Here is a 20,989-nt window from a genome sequence, read left to right as displayed (position 1 = left end):
TGTGTACGTAATATATAAACGACGATTTTTTTAAAAATATTTATATTTTGTAATGCGAGGAACTTTATATTACACTTTCAACTTTCAAATAAGCTTTTTGACCAACCCAGTAAACAAATATGTATATAGTAAACGTATAATATACGGATACGAATCACCAAAGTTATACGTATAATATACGAATATATTTAGTTGATAATAAGTAGAAATCATGGATATTTTTGGCTAAAAAAATATTCAACGTATATTTTATGTATAGTGTGTAATATACGTAAATTCCACCAAAAATACACGTATAATTAACGTTCATTAAACGAAATTTTACCACGGAAAATATACGAATATACATCAACGTATTTTAAACCTATAATATATTCGTGTATTCTTATACGTAAATCGATTTAAGTTCGACCAACTACTAATACCCTAATAATATACGTATATTATACGAATATTAATTATATATATACATATATACACACCAACATTATCCTTATTTTAAACGTAGATTATACGTGCTGTGTTGAATGGGTATATGGCTATATAAATATAACAATTTATCTAATATATTATGGGCAAAAATTAAAATATTAAAATAATTTAAGTGATAAAAACATAGAATTAGTTTAAGTAATTTGAAAATTTCATTGTATTTATAAATAAAGAAATATAATAAAATAACTAAAATTGATTGATATCTTTTATTTCCTAATGTAATAACTTACTATAAAATATGATCAATTTTATATAAATATGTATAAATCATTTTATAATGTGACTATGTAGTATTTATGAAATATTTAAGTCAGCGTTTCTTAAACTTTTTTATCCGTAGAACCTTTTTTGACGTCCACTTTTATCGTGGAACCCCTACTTTGTTTTTTAGCTTTTAAGCTTTTTATAGGATTATTTGCAAAAAAAAAAATATAATTATTTCATATACTAATATTGTGTTAAAGGTATTTAACTAAAAAATATGTTAAAAAAAATAATAAAAATAATAATAATTGTTTATAATATTACTTTAATAATAATTACTTAATGAGATGCGTGAAATTGCTTTTTATTATTACATATATTACTTAAGCTTCGCGGAACACAGTTTAAGAAACGCTGATTTAAGTGATAAAAACAAATTATTAGAAAGGATTTTGTAATTATTTACTTTTCAAGTGTTCTAACTTCGAAATAAAATTTTATTAACACACGTATATTATCGAAAAAAAATTTAAAAATATCAGTCAATTTATCAAAAAGAGTTAAAATATTTTGAATGTTATATATGTCTCTAAAATTAAGTTTTTAATGTTATTCCTTTTAAATTATAATTAAATAATAAAATTGAGTTTGCTTAAATATTCTTGTTTACCTATATGTAATTTTTTTGTTAGGTTTTCCTAATTATTATTTTGAAAAGTTAGACAGTTTATTTTTCGTTTTGGATTAAGATTAAGATATGAAATTACATTAAATTTGGAGAGTTAATTATTATTTGGGCTATGTATTAGTGATTACTAATTAGGTATAGGTACTTAATTACATTTAAAATTGTACATGCAATTGTTTGTTTTTGTAAAAAATTAAATGAAACCATTTGATTTTAATATGTAACAATTTTATTACATTAAAACTTATGTAATATTTAAGCAACTAAAAAAAATTGATACTTCCCCTTCTGTCTGATCATAACTAATCCCGATGACCATTAACCCTATCGATATTGAATGTTGTTAGCAACGACTATTGGACAGCGGGGTCATCGGCGTTTCTTGCTACCCAGACAAGATATTTTAATTCATAGTGTCAAATATTGAGGTAGGTGCATATCATCATATTTATTTGTGTGTTTTTTTTTAAACTATAGATAAATATTAATGAATTTAATTGAAAATTTAAATGAAACCTCATGTACAGAAATGTCGAAAAAATTTTCAAAAAAATGATGTATTTGGCTTAGGGCCAAATATGTGCTATATTAATTATAACTATCCAAGGAGTAAGTAAAAAAAATAATATATTGATTTACAATTTATTTTTCAAAACTATTATTTTAGCGTTACCTATGAACCAATACCAAATTAAAAAACTGATTAAGGACGGAAATTTGGAGAGTTTGGAAGAAAAGTTACTGAATGGCGAAGGCTATAAATTAATTGGACACTATTCAACAAATCCTAAAATCAAAGCGTTTTTGCAATCAGTTCCGATTTATTTAGTAAATATACGATTATATTTAAATGATTATACAATTTATTTCAATCCTTTAAATTATATGAGTTAAGTGTAATTGTCCACATCATTATTATATATAGTGATAATATAGTGATATGTACTTAATTTTTTATTTTGGAGGGTTAAAATGAATTAACATAATTAGGTTTTAAAATGCAGTGATAGGTATATTTTATATATAAAAGACTATGAAGATTTTTAGTCGTTAGATTTTAAAATATTAGTACATTAATTGCTGCAGTAAATTCATTTTTAACAATACTGAGATCAAATTTAAAACTTTAAAACTTCAAAGCTTAAACACATTATATAATGTACATAATAATGTACTTAAATAAAATGAAGACACCTGAATTGCACATTAAGATATTTTAGTTTAAAATTAAAAAAAAAAATAAATTACAATTTACAAATTATTATTATTTTCTGTAAAATAATCTATAGCAAAACCAGAAGATTGAATTTAGTCAAAATTTAAAAATCAAATGCTTATAAAAATATTTTTGATATTATTTTTTTAATTACTATAAGAAAATAATTGTGTATTACTTTGATATGTTATATTCATTTTTCAAGTTTTTTTTAGTAAAAATAAATAAATTATATTACAAATAAAAATCTTATTATGTATACGTTGAGTATGCAAGCTAAAATATGTAAACACTTAAATAGAAAAGAAAGATAAAAATGATCAAAAATATTTAAAAAAAATGATACCTAGAATTATTAATATATTTTATATTAGGTGAAAATGTTAAGTCTTTATATATACTTGTTTTTGAATTACAACATTAACACAAAATTGAATTTGTAAAAAAATGGTATGCGTGAAAATTTTAGTTTTTTGTTGTAATTTTGTATTTTTTTTCTTGATTATTATGTATGAAACATGAAAATTTATATTTATTACTTTTATAGTACAAAATAGATATAATTTCCTACCAATAATAAAATATGTCTTTAAACACACACATCATTTTAAAACTTGTACATTTTATCTTATTCATTTTATGCAGTATAGCGCTCCTGGGGTATTTTCAAATTGGGCGTTCGCCAGTAGCGTATACAGTAGTTCCCCAATAAATTTTCAAATTTGTTAGTATACTATGGATAAAAGTTACGGCTCAAGGGGGGTGTTCAGACACCTAAAACACTCCCCTTTATTGCGCCACTGATTTTATGAATAATTATTAACTTATTTAACTTATTTAAAATCCTAAATGGGTAATATTTAAGTTGTATTTATACGTTTTTATAACTAACATTATGGCTTATTGTAAAATAACCAATGAATATATATATTGTACTAAAGTACTATAAACACGATTATATCCGATCAACTGTATACAATTTCGGAACCACAAATCGAAGCGATAAACAGCTAGAGTAATACTTTTTTTAAAAATCAATAGATATATTATAATAAACTAATTTAGATATTAATAACAAAAGTGTAAAAGATAATAAAAAAAAAATGTAAGTATAGTGATTATAGGTTTAATAATAATCGTTGTATAGGTATGTAGTGTAGTACTATACCATAGTGTAGTATATATATTTTATTACATCAACAAATTGTTTGAAATAAGATTAGTAAAATTTATAAACATCAATTTTAAATGGTTTATATTTGATTATAATTATTAATATTTGTTTTCTTTGATTAGACTAGTATGTTTGAAAACGATCAATACTAATATTGTAGGTCAGAAATGTTATGTTTAGTTAAACGTACACATTGATGAATAACTTATATAAATATGCATTTATAATAAACGTCATAATTTAAAAGTCGATAATATAGAGACGCTATCCATCAAGTCTAAAAATTAATTATTAAGATATTTCAGGGTTTGATATTTTGATAATTAAATAAACCTAAAAGACTCCCCTCCCTCTAATTAAAAACACTTATTTTTTTTTAACATATCTAATTATTGTTTGACCCTCTACCATCAAAACCTATAATGTTTTATGTCATGTATTTCACTCTAAATTAATTTAATAAGTGATTGGTAGATAGTCTTTTTTATTTATCTCGTTAAATTATCCTCAAGATTAATACATAAATGTATGTATACATATAAATGTATAATATAATACATATTTCTATGATAAATATCTACATTCTATGTATATTAATTAAGTTAATTTAATTTATTACTTCGAATGTAAAAATAATTATAAATAGTTAGAAATAATCATAACAACAGAAGTTGTAACGATTAGACGAATTTTAAGATAGTTTATTTTAGTTGATGGGTGTTTTTAGTTTCTGACTTTCTGTATCTACTATATGTGCCATTAAATATTATATATCCACAATATACGCGTATAATATAGAAGCTTTGATCTAAATATTTTTAATTTAAAGGTTTCATTTAAATAATAATTTTTAATTTAAATAAATATTTAATTGCTGATTTAAATAAATTTAATTTAAAAGATCTAGTTATATAATGTACCTATAGTAAAATATAATTTATGTTTTTCTATCAGTGGATAATAATATGAAGTGAATAAATAATATTTAATAATTATAAATACCAGGTGATTCTTTTGTAATGAACTATTCATTATTTCAAAAACAATTAACGATTTTAAAAATATATTTTTTTTAAATAACTGTTTTTGAAAAAAAATTAAAAAAAAATTCTATTTTTACTGTTCTAACTTTTGATACCTTTTTACTTTTTTACACAATAATATACATTTTTAATTTTATATTCCGAAGCTGAATATTATTAGGAATATTTAAATAGGTATAAATCAAATTTTGAACGATTTTATTGTATAGTTTATGATTTATAGGAATTTAAATGTTTAAGGAGTGATGAGTAGAGTAGTGGACCACATTTTTGCGGGGTACTTCTGAGTGCTCCATTCATCCACTTGTCTATATTTTAAATACCTATATCATAAATTACTCCTAAAAAATGGTTCATAATAAAAAAATCACCTTGAATAGTGATACTGATATTTTGTACCTATTGCATTTAATAATTTGCCAGTGGTGTTTTAGGCCCGTATGGAGATGCTGCAAGATTCTGCCTGTAAGGGAAATTTAAGAGATATGCAAGTATTATTAGAGAATGGAAACACGTCAAGAAATGTTTATAAAATTCCTCCTGAAAAATTAGTTTGCAGTAAAGATTTAAATGGAGTAACTATATTGCATAAAGTCATATATTATGACTTTTTAGATATTGTCGAGTGGCTCGTGAAAAATTATCCACAAACTGTTCATATTAAAGATAAAGTAATAGTTTCAATATTAATTAAATATAAATTTGCTTAAGTTACTATCTGACCTAGCAATATTATTTAGTAATATTATAACTCTCCATATGTAATTATTTATAAAAAGTTATTCATATGTTAAATTATAACTTTGAACTAATTAGAAAGGTTAGATAGACTTAATTGGTAGAAATACTTTTAATATCGTTTAATAACAGTTTTCCTGAATAATCATTATTGTAATAATATTATTATTATTTATATTTTATAGTATTAATTCAATTTTATTTAAAATTTGAACTTTTAAAAAATATTTATTTTATAGAATTTTATTTAAAATTAGAGTTATTTTATATAATTGATGTTTTTGATTTTTAGACTTTAAGGATTCCATTGCATTATATATGTTCCTGTTCAGAAGTTTCACGGGTTTGGGATTTACTGTTAGAAGCTGGTGCTGATCCTAACTCATTGGATATAAATAATAAAACGCCAACTTATTATTTAGAGTATAGTGAAAATATTACATTGCCAAATAATTATAAAAGTGATGGTTCAGATCAAGGTAATTTAATTTCTGTTATAACTAGTTGATAATATTATACTTAACAGCTTTAAAAAGTTATCGTGATGTCTATTAATTCATTTACTAAGAAAATAATATTAATAAATATTTTAATAAACATTATAGAAGTAGTAATTAAATAAAATGGTAAAAAAGTAGGTAAGTGAGTATTGCTCTACTGTATGGTAAAGATGGAAAGTAGGTCACTATAATGAATGTGTTAAATTTGAATGCAATGAAAGGTATCATTGTATACGAAAAACGATTCTGAATGGATCTGATTTGTCAGAATAATTAGTAGGATATATTATATTATTATCTATATTTTAATTGTATTATATCGTTATTTTACGCGATTTCGTAAAAAATTAAATTTTATACACTCATACAATTTTTTCTATAATGACGCTAGAATTTTTTTTACAGTTACTTGAAGGAAAAATTATAGATAAATTTGTATTGAGTTTTTAACCTTAGGTATAAATCACAAAAATTTTATGAATTTTCAACTTCAAAATTTCTTGTAAATTTTTGAGATTTTGATATATTTTGTAAACATTTGATTACTACAATAAGTACAAATAATAATAAACCTTGTGGCTTGTATTAAATTTTAAAGATTTTTTGGAAAGACAAATTTTTTTATCGGTATTTCAAGCAAAAAAAAATTAGAAAAATCGAAAATTTCAATGGCCTATAAATAGTTTAAAAATTTAATCGTAAATAACGCTAATATAAACATTTATAAATATTTGGTGAAAATTTTAAGTATTTACAATGATTCGTTTTTGAGCTACAGCAAAATCAAAAAATCGATTTTGTTGAAGTGGTTGTGCGTAAAAATTCCCGTTTTCCGTTACTTTTTCAGGGTTTTTCCTGATGCTTTTGAAAACTACTGGAAATTGTTTACTTTCGAGTCCTCAAAGTACCAACTAGATTCAATTTTCTTTACAAAAAGGGGCTGAAGTAAAAAATTCAAACATTATTTCTACTCTAAAACGTGATGATAGACACACACAAAAAAAAAAATAAAATAAAAAAAAACACATCATTGTAAAATCAATACATCATCACTCCGTTCAGAATCTAAAATATAAAAACAATAGATTTTATTTGAATACATATTCAAAACAGTTTTTATTATTTTAAATCAGATTATTATATTGTTATGTTTTTGTATTATCACACATGGAAACTATTTAGTATTTGTATAGTGTATTTACATTGGGATAAATGATTTGCGACTTGGCTTATTTTCTTTTTTTAATGTTATGCTTATACAATTTTGTATATATTTAATATAATATACATAAATATACCGATGCATAAAAAATACTTATCTGTGCACTTGTTTTAGTATGCCGTATGTGATTGTAGTCTTCTGAAATACTCAATTTATTTTTGTATAGTAATTGCCATTTGTCATTGTTTTAAAAATTATCTTTTTTTACTAACACTTTTTTTTACAATTTTAAAATTATTTTGAAGTTAGTTAATATATATTTGTTTTATTTTAAATTATTTATTTTCATTCATCATATTTAGTAATATTAAACATTTGAATACCGATATGGAGTTAAATTTAAAAATGTGTTATTAAAAATAAATTATTATACCTATACGTATAATATACATTATTATAGTCAGCGTTGAAAGTTATTAAATTTTTGAGTGGAGTGATGAATGTTTTATAACTATGTGTTTTTTTTACTATTTATTTATTATTATTTTTTTTGTTGTGGGAAAACATTAGAAATAGAACATTAATGCTCAGATCATCTACTTTGAGGAGGAATTTTGGTAAAAAATTGAATTTAGTTTGTTTTTTGATAGCTTTTTTTGAAAAATTTTAAATTAAAGCTCTGTTTTTTAGATATATGTTATTAATGTAATGCCAAACTTCATTCAAAAATATTTATTTTTTAAATTAAGTTTTTCACTTGTATGACTGCGAATTAAACTTTTTGTTTTAAGACTTTTACATTTTACTGGTATTTATAAGCATAGTTTGTCAGAAAAATAATGAGTTACGATAAGGTTAGGTTAGGTTGCTTAAGTAATTTGATTTTATTTTTTTATTTGATACTTTTATAATTTATAAGTTATTTTAAATTTTAATGTATATCTATATTTTGTAAGATTGGTTGATTGTACTTTCTTAATCTTTTTAGAGGTTCCTATTAAAGCTTCTAACATTCGAATATGGATACACGAACGTAACATAAAACAGCTTTCAAAGGTTATTTGGTCTGGACTGGGAGATAAGTTGTTGACTGAGACTAGCAAACAAACAACAGTGAACAAGTTTTTGAAAGCGGTACCCTATATAATGGTAACTTAAATTTCTATACTTTGTCGAAATACATTTTTTACTATTGCTTTTTTTTTCGTTTGTTAAAGGGCATTATCAAGGAAATCCATAAAGCTGTTATTGACGATAATCTTGAGTTATTGAAAAAATTGAATCGTGATCCTGTTCCTATAGACGTTTTAGCTAGTAAAGACAAGAATGGATTAACTCCATTACATAAGGTTGAAATAAAGTTATGCTTACAATTAATTTTATAATAATGAAGCCAATTATTTTTCAGGCAGTAGGGCTGGGTCGTCTAAGTATTGTAGATTATATAATAAATAAAAATCCTAAAACTGTGAATATAAGAGATAATGATGGAAGAACACCTTTACATTATGCTTATATTTCTCCACCGAAACATATTATACCTATGTATAACAGACTCGTTAAAGCAGGAGCAAATGAAAATGTGATTGATAAGGTTTGTTGTCAATGGCACAATGCTTATGTTATGCATGTATTAATTGTCATGTATTTATTATTAAATTATATATTTATGATTTATACAATAAATCAATAATTTCAATAATTTATGGTGCATTATCATTTTTTATGTATAACATGATTTAGTGATTTAAAGATCTATGAGATATTTTTTTTCTAATCATTATTTATAAAATAAATATTTTTTTTTGAATTTAAGTGTAAATAATTTTTAATAATCTGACATAGCAGTATAGCGCAGTATAATGATATGATAATTTATGTTTTAATCTATATATTATGATATATATACAAAGTATATTATAGTAATGTATATTGGATACTATATTATCATGTTGACCTATGTACAATAACTGATGTAATCTTATATATTTATGTATAAATATTATTAAATATTATTCACATAGATTTAAATTATTTGTATTTAATTACATTTCATGTTGATAAAAAACATATATTCCGTTTTTTTTAAATTTAAGAATGGTAAAACTCCTAAAAATAATGGTGTGAAGATAAGTGACATTCCCAATGATTTATTAATCATTTTACCAAAAGCACCAAGAATCGCATCCGAGTTTCCGGCTTCTTGGGATTGGAATATTTTCTATGAGCCTGTTGAAAAAACTGTAAAAAAACTGAATTCTAAAAATACACTAACTCAAGTATGTATTCATAATATAATATACATAATTGTTTTATAGACAAAAACTTTTCTTTGTAAATGTTTTAATGTTTGTTTAGGAATCTAAAATACAAACTAATTCAACTACCAGTGGTACAACAAAAAAAAATCCAACAAATATTGATTATACCGGCAACGCTAAAATCACAAATTATGTGGAAGATATTGACAATATTAATATTGCAAAATATAATGCTGAAATTACAAATAATGTTGAAAATATCAATAATACTAATGATGTTGATACAACTGAAATAAAATATCCTAAAAATAATAATTCTTTAAATATTCAATCAGAACCATTAAAAATTGATAATAATATTGATAATAGTGAAAATAATGATCTTAAAAACAGAGGTAACAATTTTATTTCTTTATACTCCCGATCGGAATTTCAAGACATTGACGATGTTGATAATAATGAATATCAAAAAAATAATAACTCTGATAATGATAATGGATATGAAAATTATATTTCATTATATAAAAAATCAGAATTTCAAGACATTGATGGTACAAAAAACATTGTTTCAAAACCGAATAGTCTTACACTGGGTGAGGTTAGACAAGCATTGAATAATGGGTTGCTGGAAGACTTTTTACCTATAAACGGCCGGATATATAAAGATAATAGCTTAAATGATACTAATAAAATAGAATATACTGGTAATAACCTATTGAAGTCTACTAAAAATGAGGTAAAATATATATATAGTTTAATAATTATGTAAATAAAAACTTTTCTTATTATAATAGACGAGTTTTTAGATATTAAATTTAGGAAATAGTAATATAAATAGTTTAATTATTCAATAATTATTTTGTATCTATCTACTTAATAGTATTATCAATGTTTATGTAAGTACTAGGTAGTCATATAAAAAAGATACTAATGTGTAAAATGTGCAAAAGTATCTGTAGCAAAATAGGCAAAAAAATGGTTTTAGGTATTTTAATCTAACGGTTAAACTGATTAATGAATTCATTAAAATTAGATAATTATTTCTGAATAAATTCATGTATTTATACATAATATGTTACGTCATAATATCAATCTAGTAAAAAATTTAATTTTTTTCTTAAAATTTTGCTGTCTAGAGTTAATATAATTACATTATTTAACTAAATATTAGATTGGTATTTTTATCTATTTGAAATAGAATGTTTATAAAAAAAAAATAATATAAAAAACATAGATGAGTTTGTCTATACTTTGTATATTTTATTTGTATATTAGTGTATGAGATTTAACTTTAGGTGACAACAATCTCTGATTCGACTAGAAACACAGGTTTTGACGTCTTAATAAGAATATTTTTCAAACATGTTTCGAAATATTTATTTAAATATTAGTTATCATTTGTATTTAAAATTTGTATTCGAATACTTTTTTAATATAAATATAAATACTTTTAAAAAGTACTCAAAATATTTAATAAATACTTTTTTCAGTTAAATACATTTGATATTGAAGTATAAAAAATACATACTTAATCTTATATTTATAAATATAGAATATATAAGTTAAATATTTAATACATTCATTAATAGGTTTAAAAATTTTAGATTCGGGGATGATCAGACAACTATTCTTGTTGTCTGCTAATTTGATTAAATCTTATAATACAGTAGTAAAATTATGATAAAATATTATTTTAAAAACAAAATTTAAAATAGTTAAGTACGTAAATATTGGTCATTAACATTAGAATTGATTAGAAAAACGAAAAAAACCATTTTTTACTATTCTATAAAGTAAAAATACAAAAAAACAAATATTTTTAGAGTATTTGTCAAAAAGTATTTAAAATCGGGTTTCGTAGACTTTCGTTGTAATAATTTAATTTTTGATGACAAGTCAAGGTTGAAAAAATACTTAACTTCTTTGTTAATTTTAGCAAAATGTAAGATAGGTGGTTGTTGAAACAATAAAGTGACGTTCCAGAATCGCGATATTTGGCATACCGATAGCCACTACCGTGTGCAGAAAACTGTCACTTTAGGTTAACTTTGTATGAAATAGAGTGTACTATATGGCTAAGGATAATCTGAAATCCAACATTTGTATTATAAAATAAAAGAATTAGATAATTTTTAACGTTTAAAAGTATCTAATAAGAGTATCTTATAATATTCTATATTTTTTGTGTTTAGGAACGTATAAACTCAGCTCAAATAATAGTAAAACAAGGTAGCTTAGAACAAATTGCTGACTACATTTTAGATGGTAAATATGAAAAACTCGTAGGAATAACTTCAAAGAATCCAGAAATCCAAGATTTTCTTGATAAAATTCCATTTTATGCAGTAAGTAATCAATTATTATCAACCATAGCATAATATTTAATTTTTTTGTTGGTATTGAAATTAATGCAAAAAAGTTTAGGTTAGGTTATATAATATATAATTTTAATTTAAAAAAAAATTGATATTTTGATTTTTATTTGATTAAATAATTCAACCAATTATGAAATTTCAAAGAAACAATAAATTATTGAATTTATATAAAATTTACCTTAAAAAATACATCTATTTTTAAATAAAAGTCTATTATTATTATTACCTTATCTTTTTCCAACGTTCTTCAAAACATTTAAGGTTTCTTATAAATTTAATTTAAATTTAATAAATGGCTGTTTAAATAGAGCACATTATTTTTATCTACTTATGTTGTATAAAAGTGATTTATTATTTATTCGATTTAGCTATTTATAAAAAGTAGATAAATATTTTAAATTTAGCTTCATTTGTATACGGAATCAAAAAAGTAATTCTGGTGTTCTAATATTTTTCTTTATGATTAACCTGAAGTTTTTATTTAATATAAAAAAATAAGCATAAAAAAATGTGAGTGACAAAAAAACTAGTACAATGGTATCTAACTCTAGTTTTGGCAATCAATACATGTTATATGTTTATATGAGATTTTCAGTAGAGCAAAAAAATATGCTTATCTGTTGGTTCTATGATAAAGTGTTTTTTGCACGATAGTTATAAAATATATAAATATATGTTACGATTGATTTTCAGAATAAAATTGATCAAATTCATCGTTACTGTGCTGTAGGAGACTTAGATGAACTAATTCAGCTTCTAGATCGAAAGAAGTTCTGTTTAGCTCGTGAATCTAGAAGTGGCTTAGGCTTAACTCCTTTACATACAGCAGTTATCTATGAACAATTTGATGTGTTTGGATACCTAACGGATAAGTTTCCAGAAACTTTAAAATTGATTGACTTGCAAGGATGGACTGCAATCGATTATATAAATTGTATGCAAGATAAGACATTTATAGACAAATTGTTTACAGAAAGTAATTTAGAGGCAAGTAAACTTTTGTTTCAAAAGATTCTATTATAAGTACTTAGTTGATCTATTTACTTAACAATTTATATTTAATAATAATTAATTTAGTTTCAAAATAACAAAAAAAAAAATTTTTTTATAAAAACATATTTTTAAGTATTTAATATCTATTATATTGCTTAAACTGATGGTAACTTTACTTTAAAATATCAAGAATTTCACGTGACAGAAGTTTTATTGTGTTTAATTTTAGCAAATAATTCGTGGAATTCGCTTTGCAGTCTGTTTTATATGTTGTTTTGACTTTCAAATGTACCTCGTTATTTAGTAAGCAGACTATACTGTAATAGATGACATTGTGTTAAATTTTAATTCAATAATAAATCATTGTTCATGAAAAACGATTTTGAGTGAAGAAAAAGGTAGATCAGTATCTATATTTCTAAGAATAGTTTCTCTATAATTATATTTATATTATTACTACAAATTTTGTTATATGGGTAGATTGCATTAATTAATAGCAAAACATGACTTATAATTGATAGGTTAATATTGATATATAGTTGAACGATATGAATTGTATAAATTGTTTGAAATAAATTATTAGAATAAATATTTTGAAAATTTTATTGTGTTTAAAAAATAAAAATAAACCTAATAGCAAACATTAAGTTATAAAAATAATAAATTGTTTGAAGAAATTTTAATAATTATTTCGTTATTATTTATTTTAATATACAATGTCTCTTAAATTTAAATTTCAATCGCTTGTAAAAAAAATAATCATGACAATGTATTTTTAATATTTTTTGTCCACAGTAAAAAATGTTGTATTATGAAAGCTTGTATTAAAATTACAGGTTTTTAAACAAAAATGTTATCTATGTAAATCAAAAAAGTCATATAAAGTAAAAAAATAATATTTTGGAAATTATATATTCTTGTTTAATACATGGTAAAATAAATATTTAGTGAAAATTTCAATTCTATGATTTATTTTTAAATTTAAAAACAAATCGATTTTGTTGGATACCGTGTAGTGTTATGTGAATTTTCATGTTTACTGCTTTTTTTTCGTAAGATTTTTTAGTTATTGGATGGAGTTATTACGATGGATTAAACAATTTTAATTTTACGGATTTTACTATAGAAATATAAATTATATTTATTTATGTATCGTAACTGACAAGAATATTATGTACTCTCGAAATTGAATTAAAAATTAATTATTAATATTTTGTGCACTATTATATAGAATTAATCATTATTATTAATCAGTATATTAATTAAGTTCTTAATATTTTTCACATAATATATTAAAAAATAATTTGGTCTAAAAATGGTTAAATATAATTAAAATACATTAATATAAAGGTATTATTTGGCAACCGGAAAGTGATGGCCGATAGGTAAACATATTATTCCATCCAACCATAATGTGATAGATCATATGCTTTTAGGAAAGTTCATAATACCGTAGTTTATAATATTTGATTCTCAAAGTTCATCTTTGCAAAGGTATTAATTAATTTAATATTAAACTTGCAAGTTTAGTTGGTTATAATATAGGAGTAAATATTAATTTATTTGTTCTTTAAATTTAAAAATCAATAATTTATTATTATTTTTGTGTGTAAAAAGTAAACATGTTTAGGTAGGTATCTATTTCGCCCATCATTACCTGAATGCCATTGTCAATTAAGAGTGATTTGACTAATTTTATACTTGGCAGTTATATATAGGAACCCTTGTTGTTGGTTTGTATCCATAGTAATAGTCATGAAATATTCATAGGAATTTCAAGCTGATTACCAAACGGCACCAACTTTTGGAAAATGTGATGTCACATTTGATCCAGAGAAGATACGTAAAACTTTAGGTTACGTAACATATAACACAGAAACGGTCGACAAGGAAAATATTGATGCAAATATGGACAGTTAATACAATTGAAATGGTTTTTAAATAATAATTTATAATAATGAATTTTCTTTATATAGGATCTTCTAGTAGCTCTGGAAAATTACTCTCGGTGGTTATGAGTGCAAGTCAATTTTCCGCCGAGGACAGAGAATACTTGATTAAAGGTAATTGATTACTAGCTGACTGATTAGATCAATATAAGCATTTGGAAAATATTAAGTACATATTAATTGAAAATTACTATTTATACATATATTTTTTTCAAAGAAATATAATTTATTGAAAAAATTAAAACAAAAGAATAAATTGAATTATCACTATTACAGTTGTAATAAATTATTAAATTATTAATATTAGTATCGATATGTTTTGAAATAATTTATTTGACAATTTTTCTTTTAATGTATACCTTTGGATGAATTAATTTTAGTATAATTTTTGATGTACATTTATCAAAGCTTAAATATCATATGCTATACCTAGTTTCTATCTTTTCTAAAGTTTGTCTTCATACATATAATAAGGATATACTTCTTTACTTATACATTAAAAAATTTACAAATTTTTTTTATATATTTATGATATATTCATCGATAATCTTTTAAAATTTATAAATATAAGTTTTCAAAATGTCAACTATGAATTATTTAAGTTTTTTAAGTATTTCATAAATTATGGTATTTATTTTAGCTATCGGAAAACCTCTTTCTTCTGGTTTGAAGGAACTTATAAAACGCAGACCATCTAATCCTACTCTTTACTTAGCTGAACATTTGACTAACCATTACGATGATCCGCAATTAGATCAAGAAAGCGGAGTAAGTTTGGCTAAGTTTATATAATTTAAAAACTAAAATTTAACTAAATCATTATTATTTAGATTTCTTTTTGACATATAGTGTAACTTAAAATAATTTTTAAGTGAAATTAAATTATAAAGATTGTAATGATTGCATTGTAATTTTATTTTGGGACTTAAAAATATGTATTAATTATTTTTTAACAAAATAAAAATGTTTATTTAATGACTATGATAAATAAAATAATAAATTAAACAATTTTTTAAAATAGATAAATAATCCTACATTTTTTTTTTGGGTATTATTTTTTTTAAGGTGCTTTTAAATGTATATTGTATTATTTTTCTAAAACAATTAATATAGTTTCAAATTATAATTGTTGTATAGTTAATTTATTTTATAATTTCTTTAGTAAACCATTTCTGTTTTGACTAATACAATTTTATGTTAATATATTTTGTTTATATTACATTTTTTTACATAATTCATCTGTGTGTTTGATGGAATATTGTGTCTAATCGTGTGCTTTTTATAAATAAAAATAAAAAAATATCACTAAAATACAGAAATATTTTAATTTGAATGAACGATTTTTTTTAATTCTATGTCCAGTATTTTAAATTTAAATCATAAATAGTAAATTTTGAATGATTATAATCATATCCTATCACAATGGTTGGCTGAAACATTCCTTTATGGTGGTTTCATTGCCACTATATTGTGTTCAGGTTTTGCAACCCAGAGTTCAGACACACGGTATATTAAATGAAGATCAGCCTCAGGTTTCTGAAAATATGTTTAGACCTTGGGATGTATTCAACAACTATCAGCCAGAATTTAAAAAAATTAGTCGTGTAAGACGTTTAGAAAATACAACTATTTTTTTTTACATAGTATTCAAAATAATAATTTTATTTCATTAGGATGAATTTGGAATGAACATGATTCATTATGCTGCATCTAGAACACATAACCGCAATGCATTCTTTCAATTGTTGCAAGAACTTGATGCGAATATTGCACTTCGAGATGAATATTATAGAACTCCGAGGGATATTGCGATGAGTTCGAATATTAGAGAAAATGTGAAAACTATTGATAAGTTCGTGGTTCATATTATAGCTAGAGGTATGTTATAAAAAATATATTACCTATAAATATTATAATGTGTTTTAAATACTAAATATGCAAGTATGCCTTAATTATTTATGTTTACCAACCATGATTAGACAATGGTTTTCAGATATATTTGAAATTTTAAAATATGCTCTAAAACATGATATAAAATTGAATTTATTACATCAAAACCACCAGTTAGTATAATATAAAAACTAGGGGATCAAAATAAACGAATCAAAATCCATTTATTGCAAATTCATGCTTCGGATAAAAAAAATTGTCCTATCTTCAAACCGAATAATTTACTCCTCTCTAATGCATACAATATTCGTTACCTAGGCCTATAAATAATATGTATACGATCAACATGAGTAATCTTGCTTTAAATAGCCACTATTGTCAACTATGACTTTTTTTACATCCAATTTGAAACATAACATTTTTATTAATAAACTTCTCCTCAAGCTAATATGGACCTATAACCTGTTTATAAATTTGGAAACCACCAAATCCTTGAAAAAAATCCAAATTTTTAATCCAAAATGTCTGTAAAATTAATAATTGCTCAACTATCGATAATTAAGTAGCAAATGATGTCACAAAAATAACAGTTGATAATAGAAAATTTATTTTTATGGTATGTTTGCAAAATATTACTTTATAAATAACAATGATCAATAATACATTTAAGAAGTTTGTCGGCTAATAACTAGATGTATCAATAAAAAAAAGATACTGTGAAAAATTAAATTCATGAAGTTGCTTGTATACATATCTCTTTACGGAGTTTTATAGTAATAAAATTGATGTTTAGTACTTTGAAATGCTATATTTTAATCGTATTAAATTTAAAATTTTAGGCGAACACAACAAATTAATACAACTTTTATTGGAAGGGTATAACCATATTTTGGATTTGAACACAGATAAAGACATTTTTGCATTACCATTAAGTAGAGGTCACTCTCATGTATCAGTTATCCTTAAAAGCATACCGACGTTTGAAGTTAGTAAACTAGTGAACAACTGTATAATTATTATAATATAAACTTAACAATATTAATGGTTTTGTTTGGTTTGAAATGAAATATATAATCAAGGAAAAACGAAAGCGACTACATCGGGAAATATTTTCGGGTGCCCAGGGTAAAGTTGAAGAAATATTGAAAGAGCGTAATGACGAGTGTGTCATGTTAGCTATGGCGAAAAATGAACGAAGTCGATGCAGTTTACATATCGCTGTACTAAGTCAAAATGAAGAAATCTTACGATTAATTGCGGAAAACTTTCCTACTACATTATTTGTGCTTGATAATGTAAGATAAAACAATCATATTTTATTCAATGGAAATTATTAAGATTTTAGTTCCTTAAATACTTATAATCAATAAAATAAGTTTAATATTTATTACATTTTTCCAAATCTCCGTGTTAGTAGATTATAATATTAGTTGTGGTACATTTCTAAAATTTTTTTATTAAAAAATACTAGGACTTTGCCTGACACTCATTCCGTTCACCGACCCCCTAGATTTTATCGACCCATTCAGTTGTTTTATCAAAATCGTTTTTATATTTAAAAAGTTATAATCGTAATTTTGAATTTATTTATTTTTCAATTGCTATGGTAATTATAAAACACTAAATAATATTTTAAAAACTTTTTCTATTGTTGATAGATAATAATAATTTTTTAAATTGGATTATTTGTAGAGTAAACTCAATACTCGTATGTGACTCATATGGGCGTCATATAAAATAAACACTGAATACTATTCTATCAAAAAATATATAAATTATTTAACCAAACTTCATTCAGAATAATTTATTTTATTTAAATAATAATTTTTAAAAATGTAGAGCATAAAAATTTAAATAAAAATTGTGTATACTCACAGTTTTAATAATTATTGTAACTAAAAAAAGTACAAGAAACATTTACAGGCATTAAAGAAATTACGTTATCTAAATAATATTCATTGAAAAAGGTTCATCCAACTTCCTCAAATTATACAACTTTAATTGGAGTATAACATAATATTGTTTTGATACAAAATATTTTGTTCATTTATTATTTTGATTTTGATAACTGTGTTGTTTTTTATATTTTTTTTTATAAAATTAGGAATTTTTATAGAGATAAATTTGATCGATAATTGTTAGAACACCACAATATTTATAAAATATATTGTTATGATGTTTTTTACAGATTGAACGAACAGCATTGCATTATGCTATGTCTGTAGATCAAGTGGAAAAAATGAGTACAATTTTAATTGGAAATGGTGCCAATCGTATAGCTAAAGACCTGGTATAAATATATCATAAGATCATGTTATAAGTTATTACTTATTACTAGGGCTGGGATTTATATGTAATAAAAACCATAAATATTTAATCAAAATGGCCAAAATATGCAATGAAAAAAATGTAAAATTATGTTAACCAAATTGATTTGAAATTAAATTCTAAATAATTTTTGAATAATATACATATACAATTGATTGTTTTTAATTTATAATCAATTTGGTTTAAAAAATATAAAATACAAAGCTATTTCCAAAACCACGCTAACGCAAGTACTGATACTGTTGAAAATTGCTAAATATATTTTAATCTAATAATTGTTGAATATTAAGAAGTACAAATGTACAATCTAAGATCATTAATGTATAGTTATTGAACAGAAACAAAAAAGAAAACTATAATCAAGTTTAACTAATACTTTCATATACTTATTTCCTGTATGCATTATTCACTTACAATTTTTATGAGTACTCTAATTATCGAAGTCTAAATGTATAATACTACTAAACCACCCAAACTGTCGAAATTTACGAAATATGTAAAAAAAATTCAGAATTTTACAAATAATATTAAAATATGTATTTATGACGAAATATGTAAAATAAAATATATCTTATTTTATTGCAAATCACGTGAAATGAACTTATCATATGCAATACTTAAATTATTATGTTTTAATAAAAATATGTATTTATATACAAATCCCAGCCCTACTTATTACGAATATAAATTGGGTTAATTTTTAATGAATACGTTTAAAATTAAAACAAAATAAATAATCAGATACTATTGCTTATTAATTAAATTAATGGAGGTCATGTTCTTTTGATAGAATTAATGACATATACAGCTTTTTCAGGACCAACTAATTGTCTTTATACTTTTTATTGACCAATAATATTTGTTGTATAATTTTTATTACCATGCAATTACATTAATCAAACAAAATTGTTTTTTAATTTACAGAAAGGCAGACAATGTAGCTATTATTTTATGAATAAATTAGATATTCGCAAAATGTTGGAAGAAGAGGATCAATTACGGATGTAGTTACTTTCTTTAAAATATATATTAAATAATAATTGAATGTATAGTATAAAATTATGAAATTAATTAGAGTTTAAGTAAAAAAAAACTTAATCGATTGGTTTAATGTAGAACTTTAATTTATATAAAAATTGAACTATGTAAGTCATAAATATAAAATTAAGTAATAGAAACACAAATTTTTATAAAAATACTAGTTTTTACCAATGATAATTATGTAATATCAAAAAAATATAATTTTAAACCAAATACTTAATTGCAATAATAATTGCTTAATAAGAACATTTTATTTTTAGATTTTATAATAATAATATTTTTACTATTTTAAATTATTCAATAATCTTCTATTGTTAGAATAATTCGTAGATCGAAGAATTTAAAGTAATATGTGTTGTAAAAACCACTATTTGTGACAAAATAAACATTTGTCGTCTTATTGAAGTATTAGTAGATTTTACTTATCACTTTTTACAGTACGAATAATTTGCAGTAGAATTTATTTTGATACTACCCATCATTGATCTTAACCGATGATTTATTAGTATAAGTTAATATGCAGTTTGATTCATCAAGCATGATACCAACATGTTTTCTTTAATAATGCATGTATTCAAATTCTGAGTTGTAGAATTTTTATGTACTCATACGTTTAAGAACCATATTTTAAAATACTTTGATTTTTAATGTAATTTAAGATGTATTAGATGACTATACTAATTCGATATACTAAAGAATAATATTTTATGAAAGTAGGTTTAAAAAATATGCGGGCTAATATGATTTATAATTAGTAGTAACTATTATTTATTAAAATGTTATAACATTTTCAAAAAAATTATCTGGCTGTCAATTTAAAATGAAAAAAGATTAGTTTTCATTTGAAAAAAGGAAGTTTTTATTGATACAAGATACTCTTTAAATAGATTAATTATTTTAAGTATTTTAAAACATGGACACGTATGCTTTAA

General features: G+C 22.6%; 1 protein-coding gene across 2 annotated transcripts; it reads left to right on the top strand.

Moving 5' to 3' along the window:
- Positions 1-1,761: 1,761 nt before the first annotated feature.
- LOC113548763 lies at positions 1,762-20,034 on the top strand. Of its 2 annotated transcripts, XM_026949811.1 has the most exons (21): positions 1,762-1,815; positions 1,915-1,996; positions 2,055-2,215; positions 5,255-5,491; positions 5,851-6,037; positions 8,209-8,369; positions 8,438-8,569; positions 8,629-8,814; positions 9,317-9,499; positions 9,579-10,217; positions 11,674-11,826; positions 12,550-12,843; positions 14,620-14,764; positions 14,826-14,912; positions 15,439-15,566; positions 16,277-16,402; positions 16,472-16,676; positions 17,528-17,673; positions 17,768-17,983; positions 18,877-18,978; positions 19,941-20,034. In XM_026949811.1, exons 2-21 carry the CDS (start codon positions 1,966-1,968, stop codon positions 20,022-20,024), a joined length of 3,603 nt encoding a protein of 1,200 aa, XP_026805612.1. In that variant the 5' UTR covers positions 1,762-1,815; positions 1,915-1,965; the 3' UTR covers positions 20,025-20,034. The 2 variants fall into 2 exon arrangements, with proteins under 2 accessions (XP_026805612.1, XP_026805611.1); XM_026949810.1 differs by lacking the exon at positions 1,762-1,815 and having other exon boundaries at positions 1,879-1,996.
- The last annotated feature ends 955 nt before the right edge of the window (positions 20,035-20,989 follow it).

Source organism: Rhopalosiphum maidis, chromosome 1 (assembly GCF_003676215.2).
Source record: "Rhopalosiphum maidis isolate BTI-1 chromosome 1, ASM367621v3, whole genome shotgun sequence".
Lineage (NCBI taxonomy): Eukaryota > Metazoa > Arthropoda > Insecta > Hemiptera > Aphididae > Rhopalosiphum > Rhopalosiphum maidis.
Note: the sequence above shows the minus strand (reverse complement) of the source record. Positions and strands in the feature narration are given on the sequence as shown.